The sequence below is a fragment of the Idiotropiscis lumnitzeri genome, chromosome 20, assembly GCF_059441095.1.
Source record: "Idiotropiscis lumnitzeri isolate Australia: NSW breed Sydney's pygmy pipehorse chromosome 20, RoL_Ilum_1.0, whole genome shotgun sequence".
NCBI classification, from domain to species: Eukaryota; Metazoa; Chordata; class Actinopteri; order Syngnathiformes; family Syngnathidae; genus Idiotropiscis; species Idiotropiscis lumnitzeri.
This window is the reverse complement of record NC_142410.1, coordinates 11,431,883-11,441,441: the sequence shown is the minus strand read 5'-3', so window position 1 is coordinate 11,441,441 and position 9,559 is coordinate 11,431,883. Positions and strand designations below refer to the sequence as shown.

Below are 9,559 nucleotides of genomic sequence, written 5' to 3'. Positions count from 1 at the left end.
TGTCTGCAGGACGTGACAGAAAATTGAGACAGACGATGACGACGGCGGAAGGACAGGAAGACGAACACAACAAACATCTGCACACGAAACAAAGCTGAGCTGCTTGAAGTTGGATTGACTTTTCGACAGTCTGCCTATGTAACTGTGGCGCCCTCTGCTGGTAAGAGATCACATGACATCCCACTACTACACTTAAAAGTTGTCTTTTTGGGGGGGGAAATGATTCAATGATGCGTTGAAACATGTATTGAATATTAATATTGGAACAGTGATAACTGTTAGTACGAATAACATTTGACTGTTTGGTTTTATTTGTGGTTGCATACTGTATATTGTCTCTTTATTCCTAAAGCTCCATAAAAAACACCCACCCACCCGCAAAAATAAATAATCATAAATATAGGCTGCAATAATGCAAAATGTCACCACCTCGCACACGCACTTGATCCTTCAGCCTTTGTTAATGTTATTCTTAGCCCCATACGTGCTCACATGGCACCCACACGTTATGTTGAAACTCAAATTTTCTTTTCCTGACGCCACTGACAAAAATTAGAAGCGGGTTAAATCCTCTTAGTGCTCCTTTTTATTTTGTTTTCTACTTTTGTAGTTTCGAAGCTTGTGACGCATTCACACACATTGTTTACAGGCATCTGTGACTGCTAATTGAATCACCACACACACACAGGCGAGATGCATATAAACTGTTGAATTTTTTTTGTTATTTTTTAAAATATATATCTATATATTTTCTTTGGGCGTTTTTTTTTTTCAAGCAAAACATCGCTTTTTTGGGGAAAACTATAAACTCAATTATATTTTCTATATTTTTCCCATATATATATATATGTATATTTATTTATATTTATTATTATTATTATTATTATTTTAATGAAGTCCTTAGTTCGTGAAAGTAAAAAATAATATTTTCATTGTTTTTGGAACCACCCTACCCCACTACGATGTGAAAACCAGTTGGACCCGTTTGCGTTGGACGCCGGCCCCAGCCCAGCCCATATTTATTTGCATTAATGCAAATCAAAGCGAAAGCCGGGAGAGAGAGAGCGAGAGAGAGAATGTGTTGCAGTAAGACGGCGGGTCTATATTGGCTGCATGTGCTCGGGCACTGAAGCATTCTGGGGCTTCTGGTTACCAACCTTATAAGGGGCCACAGGGCCCCCCCGTGCCCCTTGTTGCTATTCTTAGGCTTGTTGCTTAGAGCCAGTTTGAAGGCCACAAATGTATCCAGATTCTTCACATTTGAATGATTTTGGTAATCACCCCCAAAAAGTATCAAACGTGTCATTTTTTATGGTGAAATTGACATTAGGAGGCAAGTTTGAGGCGTGGCCTGTCTCTTCCTGTGTGTATTTGTGTGTCGTGACAGCGTCTGAGGCCTGCCCCCCCGCACCGCCCCACCAATGTTGGGGGTCTGCGCGTCCAGGCTCCTGACGTGAGGAGCAGCAGCAGCAGAGGTCCGAGCCGGGGGTGCTGCACACAACACCAGCAGGATACCAGGGCCAGCGCGGAGAGCCAGGATTCCCAAAAGCAAGCAAGCGAGCGTTTTCACAAACCGACATGAGCACGTACACGGTGACGCTGAGCGGCCCGGCGCCGTACGGTTTCCGGCTGCAAGGCGGGAAGGACTTCAACATGCCCCTCACCATCTCCAGGGTAAGAGCGGGCCACCCAAAAAAAAAAAAAAAGGACAAAAATGGCACCAGGCAAAAGTTTTGTGCACAGGCTTTGTTGGATTTTACTGAGCCTTTCAGTTTTCTTATGAAATCTGAGACCCGAGAACAAGAGTGAGCTCACTCCACTTTTGTTACGTTGGCTTAGCGTTAGAGGAGACTCAATTCAAAGTTTACGTCCAAAATCAGCTCGATGGGATTTTTAGCTCCGGAATTTGTATAGCAAAGATTTCTCCCGGTTATTTGTTTTTGACCGATAATTTGCATCCATTTTTATTTTGGAACTTTTTTTTTTGCATTTGTTTGCATAATGTGCAGGTTGTAACACAATGACAAAAATGATTTTATGTATTCTTAGTATCACTTTTTTTTCTTTATTACAATATTCCAATTGAATTCAATAGCGAGGCAAGCAATCAACTAACATCGAAAAGAATCTGAAATAAATCGAACGGTCCTTTGCCCACACAACCCGGCAGCGTCCCGAAGAGTTTATTACTTGGAGAGAAAAATTATTACATCTCGACGTTTACATTTTTATTCTGGCGCACCCCTTGGAGGGCACTCATGCACCCCACAATTTCTGACGACAGAAGTGGATAAGCAGCTGTGGATGGCAAAAGTGGCGCATAACGTTAGTATAGTTAACAAAATAACTAAACCTGAAAAAAAAATTCAAATAAAATCAAAAATGTTTTTTAAAAAAAAAAAAAAAGAACGACAACGAACTAATCATATCATAGGATTGTAAAACTAACTGAAACTAGGAACTATTATAGCAAAAATATTTTATGAGCTTTGGGGGTTTATTTTGAATGCATTTAGTATTTGCCATATGTCAGAAGAAGGATTTTCAAACAGTCATTTGAGCAAAACATGGTCACTTTTTAATGTATTAAATAAACTAAAACTAATGCAAAAACTAATAAAGACTAAACTAAAATGAAGCCCTTTCCTAAAAAAAGTTTTTGAAATAACTAAGTCCAAAGTAAAAAATAAATATTACTTACGAAGATTCAAAAACTCTTCTAATCCCTGTGGTGCACCCACCAAAAAAAAAAATTGCTAGCAAACTAAACTCCAGATGATCCAAAGACGATCACTTTAGTTACCTGTTGGCAACATTATTTTTCCGGATTAGCATGACAATAAAATTTCTTGGACCGTCACACCCCCTTACAATGATGGCTAACGAGGGAGCGACTCAATAGGAGAGAGCGTTCAAAAGACTTCTGGCGGGAGGTCTCAGGGGTCTTTGGTCCCTGGCAAGGCCTTTGATGTATTTACAGCTTTCCCTTTAAATAGCATTAGGAAGGAGGGGTGGCCAGTTTGGAGAGGGTGGGGGGGGGCCTTATACTCACCTATCCTGGGGTCATCGGCGAGTGTCTTTGGCTCGTCAATAAGTGGAAAACTTTGCCCGTAAATTCCCTCCTGACAGTGTATTGTTCCCTGATCCCGATGTCGCTGCGTTGTATCGAGCGTCTGATATTTCGGGTTCACGTCACAGTGGAGATAAAGAGGCACCGCTGTCGCTTGTTGACGCAACAGCGACCCGCCGACGCGGCTCCCGTTTCGGACCACATTTGCCAACTTCTAAGAAAAGAAGGCAGAGAGCGAGAGAGAGAGAAAGAGAGAGAATGCCTTGTTCGCATCTTGTTCGCCAACATCAGGCCAAATGACACTCTGGCAGCATTATACAACTCAACTCCATTTTATTTATAGAACACTTTCAAACCAAATTAAATTACATGTCATCAAAATTTATAATAATAAATAATTTATAATTTATTTTTGAGGGGAAATACATTTTTTAATTCCTGAAATTATATATCTATATTCTATATATATATATATATATATATATATATTTGTTTTGCTCAAAAATAGATTTGAAATCACATTAAAAAAATAATAAAATTAAGGACACTGTCAATTTTTTTCCCTTAAAAAAAGAAATCACAATTTTTCTTGAAAATAAATTTTAAATGAATAGAAAAAAAACAGACCTTACACAAGTCAGATATTGTTTTTTCTCTTAGCTGGGGATGAAAAACAAAACAATTCATAAATCTCCAGAAATTGTCGTTCATCATAAACATCAACATCAAGCATAACCTCTGACTGCACTTCTGCGCATGTGCGTGTGTGCGCGCGTGCATGCTGGTGTGTGGAGCTTTTCATGCAAAGACAAAGAAAGAAATAGAACTACTGTCAAATGACTATTAATGATGGTAAATATGTGACAAAGTCATGTAAAATGTTGATGCGTGGAGGAAGTCAGATCGCTAAATGTAAACAGAAACTTCAGACGAGAGTGAATGTCAGCGGCAGGTGCGTGCGTGCGTGCGCCTTTGCCTCATCCACAGGCATCAACAGCCTGCAATATTTTTAACTCTTAAATGAGTCGCCTGTAAATTTAGACCTGATACTGTATGAGGCGGTCTCGTCTTAAAGGGCTAACTAAAATAAATAAATAATCATTTCTCAATAACTTGAACTTTGAACATTCTGCCTTTTCCCAGATAACGCCCGGCAGCAAGGCATCGGGCGGCACCCTGGCGCAGGGCGACGTCATCTCGGCCATCGACGGCATCAGCACTGACGGCCTGACGCACTTGGAGGCCCAGAACAAGATCAAGTTGGCCACCAGCAGACTCGTGCTCAGCATGCACAAGTAAACCGCACGGCAAGCATTCAGAGTGCCAAAAATTGAAAACAACAACAACAAAAAAAAAAAATGGATTGTTGAACCATCAGGTCGAGACGTCCTGCGCCGGTCCCCAGCGCCACCCCCAGGATGGACTCCCCCATGCCCGTCATCCCCCACCAGAAGGTGAGGACACACACAAGACAAATGTTTCACGTTTCTTAATTCTTGTTTACCATACGAACAAGTCGTCTTCTCCTTACAGCTCTTGTTGCATTTTGCTGCCCTCTTGTGATGTTTTAGAAGTGCAAATGCGGCTTCCATACGCATCAAAGTATGTGTATGTAGTCTTCGTGACTGACCAGTTCCTTTTGCACCAAATCTGCACAGTGAACAAAACGGCTTTGTCATATGTATACTACATCACAATTGTCAATCTTGAGGAGTCATAATGCGGAACAGCTCTTGCACTGTGAGCGAGTTTGAGGATCATTACAACACTTTGAGACTGCATTTAAAATGGTGAAAAAACAACTGATCATATGGTACTGATTCGTTGACCATATTTGGTGCTTGTGATGCCGTGGCAGCCACTCATGAAAAATTGTTTGAATTAGTGATAGGTTCGCGTTCAAATAAGATTCGTCTTAGGCAACAGATGGTTGCCATCTAGCGGTTGGCCGTCGCTATGGCAACCTTCAAAAGCATCCTCAAGGCTGCTGTTTTTCCTCAGCTGTCGGCACGTCCTCGCATCCGCCAATCAGCGAGCGCGTGGCGGCGCCGATAAGTCAGGTGTCGCGGGCACGTGCTTGCCTAGGACGCCGCTATCGGACCTGACGCAGACGCCTCATTGGACGAGGCCTGGGCAGCTGTCCGACACGCTGGCGGAATGTTCCGAGCCTGTCACGCATCATCAGCAGCAGCATCATCTTCTTCGGGCGCAGATCGGGTGTCCATGCGCGCTTGTGATAGGTGCACTCATGACATAAGCGGATCAGGTGGTGTGTGTTAGTGCAGGTATTTGAAGCTGGCTATTTATGCCCCCCCCCCCCGGACCCCCACCTCCTCTGTCCGTGTCATGTGATAGAGACTCCCCTGCTCTTGTCACTCACACTCCGACATGCCAAAGTGGGGAGGGCCGAGGGGGATGACGACAATGACGACGATGATGTTGTTGTTGGATGGTTTCCTAGCAGCTCGTGCCATTGTTGTAATTATATGACGTCACTAGAGTCTCTAATTTCTCTTTCTTTATTTGTGTGTGTGATGTAGGTCATCGCCAACACACCAGCAAAGTCAGTATCGGTTCCTAACATGCATTTATGTGCGTGAAGTGTGCAGTGCGAGTGAAGGCGTGAAGTGAATTAAAAAAACATTTCTTTTTTGGAGATGGTAACAAAAGTGTGTATACGTGAATGTGTGTTGTGTTGTCAGAGACCCAACTTTGAAACAACAGCTTTTTCGAGCAAAACTTAAAAAGATCAAAATTTGCGGGAACGTTTTTCCCCCACAAACATATTTCTTCTCTAAATTATTTATTCTAAAAAAAAAAAAGGAGGGAGGGAGAAAAAGGGGTGTTTTTTTTTTCATTATAAAATTTCAAATGTAAAATTCTACTTTTTTCCCTGAAAAATACTGCTTTTCTTCATAACTTTTAATTTCTTTTCTAAAAAAATGCAAGAAATTAAAGACTAGATTTTTTCCCTCAAGTATGATTTTCTAGAAGGATCTATCTTTCGGGAGAATTTTTTTTTCTTTTCAACGACAAGATTATTTTTTCATATGTATATGTGTATGTTCATTGTTGTTAGCTTTTTTTACATTTTGGCCCTCAAACCGCAGACTAAAAGTGCATGACTTTTCCTTTAGAAGTGATTCACAAAGCAACAGCGCCCCCTGTGTGTGACGTGTGCATAACATGTCCTTTTTGTGGGACAGCGTGGAGTACACCCCCAGCTTCAACCCGATCGCACTGAAAGACTCGGCCTTGTCCACCCACAAGCCCATCGAGGTGCGCGGCCCCGGCGGCAAGGCCACCATCGTGCACGCGCAGTACAACACGCCCATCAGCATGTACTCGCAGGACGCCATCATGGACGCCATCGCCGGGCAGTCGCAGGCCAAAGGTCACGACGGGTGAGATTGCGCTCCCGCCAAAGCTGTCATGTGGTCTCCCCCAATTTGTTCTTGCTCATTCCATCCCTCCATTCCTTCCCTCCATCTTCATCCTCATCCCGCCGCCGCCTGGTCGTGACCTCAGTGAGGAGGCGGGATCCCCCCTGGCGTGAGTACCATCCCGCCTCATGAAAATGCTTAAAGGGGGCATCTTATGCTAAAACAAAAATCTGAAATAAAATGGATTTTTTAATAGCTTTGATAGGAAAAGAACATTTATTGCTATTACGTTGTTGTTTTTTTTCCCCACCCGCCAAAAGTGCTGATTATTTTTCTCTAAATAAAAAAAAAAGAAGACTATGTTGTATACAAATGCTGATTGGCCGTATAACCAGCCAAATTTAAAATGCGTTTATAATTTAAATACATTTTGACAAGAACATGTCAAGAATTCTGGGCGGTGCTGCCTAATATGTCTCCTTTAAGACAGCTCCATACATTGCTGCTTGTTTCCTCTCGCGCTTGTCATGTAAGCGCAAATACTTATTCTGTGCGTGTGCGTGCGTCAGCGCCGTGCTGCCCATGAAGGACCCGGTGGTGGACTGCGCCTCGCCCGTGTACCAGGCCGTCATCAGGCCCAGCGACAACTCCCTGGACTTGTCCGAGTGGGCTCGCCGCGCCGCCAACCTGCAGTCCAAAAGCTTCAGGATGCTGGCGCACATCACCGGAACCGAATACAGTCAGTTGGCGCTTCAAAAAAATGTTTTCTTCAAATTAAATCACACTGTTGAAGAAGGAGGGGAAAAGAGTTGATTAGAAACAAAAGCTGTCATTTTAGGAGAGTCTAAGTTTTACGAATCAACTTTATTGGATCTGTGTCGTGTAAATGCGCAACGAAACCTCTCTTCTGCCCTTGCAGTGCAAGATCCAGATGAGAAAGCTCTGCAGAAGTCAAGGTAAGCTCTTCTGGGTTGAGGTGTGGGAAACCAAGCTCCCCTCCGCCTGTTGTGAACGCGAGACGTCCTCATTTACTTCCTGTGGCCTCCGCATGTTCACTTGACGCAGAGAGAAGTTTGAGTCGGAGATGCGAGGTCCTCGCTTCGCCAAGCTGAGGAAATGGCACCACGGATTGTCGGCACAGATCCTCAACGTCCAGCACTAAAGTCAACGAGGAGATGTAGCAAGGAAGGAAGCAACGGGGACATGGAGCAATACCAAAACACAGCAAATCAACAAATAAGCAGGAGGAGGAGTGTAAGCTTGTCGCTTGTAGAATGTAAACGCGTTAGCGTGAGAATGCCGCCGTACTGATATTCTGCAAATATATAGAGTAGGTACAGTACATGTTTGTGTTAGGCGTGTCACGTGTCTGCTGCTGAGATCTGCATACTGTGTTTCCTCCATGCTCAAGTGACATGTACAAAAATAACACACGTGCGTTCAGTCCTCATACGCGATCATACGGTACGTTGTCACACAAACATGATGCTTGGACGTGCACTCCAAGGCAGTTATGTAAAAAATGCACTCAAAATACACTGATGTCAATGTGAATAAATGTTTTCCTAAAATGACACCCTGGATATCATTTGCGAGGCAATTGTGGAGATTTGTGTTTTTGTTTTTTATTCCCACAGATAATTAAGAAAAATAGACTGGGAATTATATGATTTAGTCACAGTCAAGGTACGTTGGAACCCTAATTTGAAACCTTAACCCAAGTTTAAAACCCTAATTTAGAACCCTAACTAAAGTTAATTATTTGGAGATAAATCTGTAATCTTGGATTTTTCTTTTGATCTCACAAAATTGGAATGCTGCGTAAAAATAAATATTTGAAGTACAGTGTGGGTGGTTTTTGGAGTTAATTTTCACATCGCACATTACAACATTTTGGTTTAAAAAAATCATGAATGAAAGTCAGATTTCTTTTAAGCTCATAACACTTAATAAATGATTCTGAAGGTAAGGCGTTATTTTGCGGTTCTCGCAAGTCGACCAAGCTTGCAAATGGAGCGCACTCGATTGGGGTAAATATGACGTCACTCCTTCAAACGAGGCTGACCTCGTCACGTGACGTCATCAACTTGAGACCAACATTTGGAGCGGCGAGCGCTCAAATCCGTAGTCTGCTGTTCCCTCCAAGAAATGTGAGCATAACATCAAAAAAGCAAAAATAAAATTAGAACAATGTGGTGTAGCTCACCGCAAATGAGGTTGGATGCTGAAATTCTGCTTTTTTGGCAAGACACGAATCACTCCATTGCTGGTGCGCGGATCACTGTTGACCACTAGATGGCGGCACAATCGTTCACTGGACACGCCGTGAGTTTGTAAGAAGAAAAATGAAAGCAGGAAGTAATTTAGCTCTGGAAGACCCCTGAACGTCAGGTCGTCGTCAATGGCACTTTTTACGCCTACACCAAGCAACGGCAGTAGGTTCACTTTAGAATGTTTTGGACATCTTTGGGTGTGACATATATTGCCAAATGATCATTGAAGTTTGTCTAGAAAATAACGGGATTTGTTTACTGCAAACAAAACACTCGACGATATTTGTTCAATCTTACCCGTCGCTCTCTAAATATAATATTAATATAATCAATCATATTACATGTTTAAATGTGTTTGTAATGTTTTAAACGTGTGTTTAAAGACCTTAAAAACAATTGCTTTAAAATACACCTAAGGAGTGGTTTTCATTTAATCGTGGGGGTGGTCTGGAATGTAATTTAAAATCATAATAATTGCCTTATTAATTAAATGTAATTATTGATGTCGCGCATTTTTTAAAAATAACTAAGATATTTTACTTTACTAAATAGACTAACTGTTGATGTTGCACTTTCCCCAAAAAAATCTTATTGTTACACATTCTTCAAAAGCAAACCTTTACCGAAGTTAAATATTAATTGTTTATCTTCTTTTTATGATAGTCCAACATCAATAGTTCTATTTTTCAAAAGTCACAATCAGAACGCCCTTTGCTTCCCCTTTCCAGTGCAAATATAAATACAATAAATAAATGTTGCACTTTCCTAAAAAAAAACAACAATCTATTGATGTTATTGTGAAAATGACTGTGTTTCGTGAGAACCTGTCATTC

The 9,559-nt window shown here is 41.9% G+C and overlaps 1 protein-coding gene across 2 annotated transcripts; it reads left to right on the top strand.

Annotated features, from left to right (window-relative positions):
* The first annotated feature begins 86 nt into the window (after positions 1–86).
* ldb3b (LIM domain binding 3b) lies at positions 87–8,041 on the top strand. 2 transcript variants are annotated; one of them, XM_088283969.1, is made up of 9 exons: positions 87–1,674; positions 4,214–4,365; positions 4,449–4,524; positions 5,611–5,633; positions 6,277–6,474; positions 6,599–6,622; positions 7,023–7,192; positions 7,373–7,409; positions 7,519–8,041. In XM_088283969.1, the coding sequence occupies exons 1-9, from the start codon at positions 1,579–1,581 to the stop codon at positions 7,613–7,615; spliced, it is 873 nt and encodes a 290-aa protein (XP_088140095.1). In that variant the 5' UTR covers positions 87–1,578; the 3' UTR covers positions 7,616–8,041. The 2 variants fall into 2 exon arrangements, with proteins under 2 accessions (XP_088140095.1, XP_088140096.1); XM_088283970.1 differs by lacking the exon at positions 6,599–6,622.
* Positions 8,042–9,559: the final 1,518 nt, after the last annotated feature.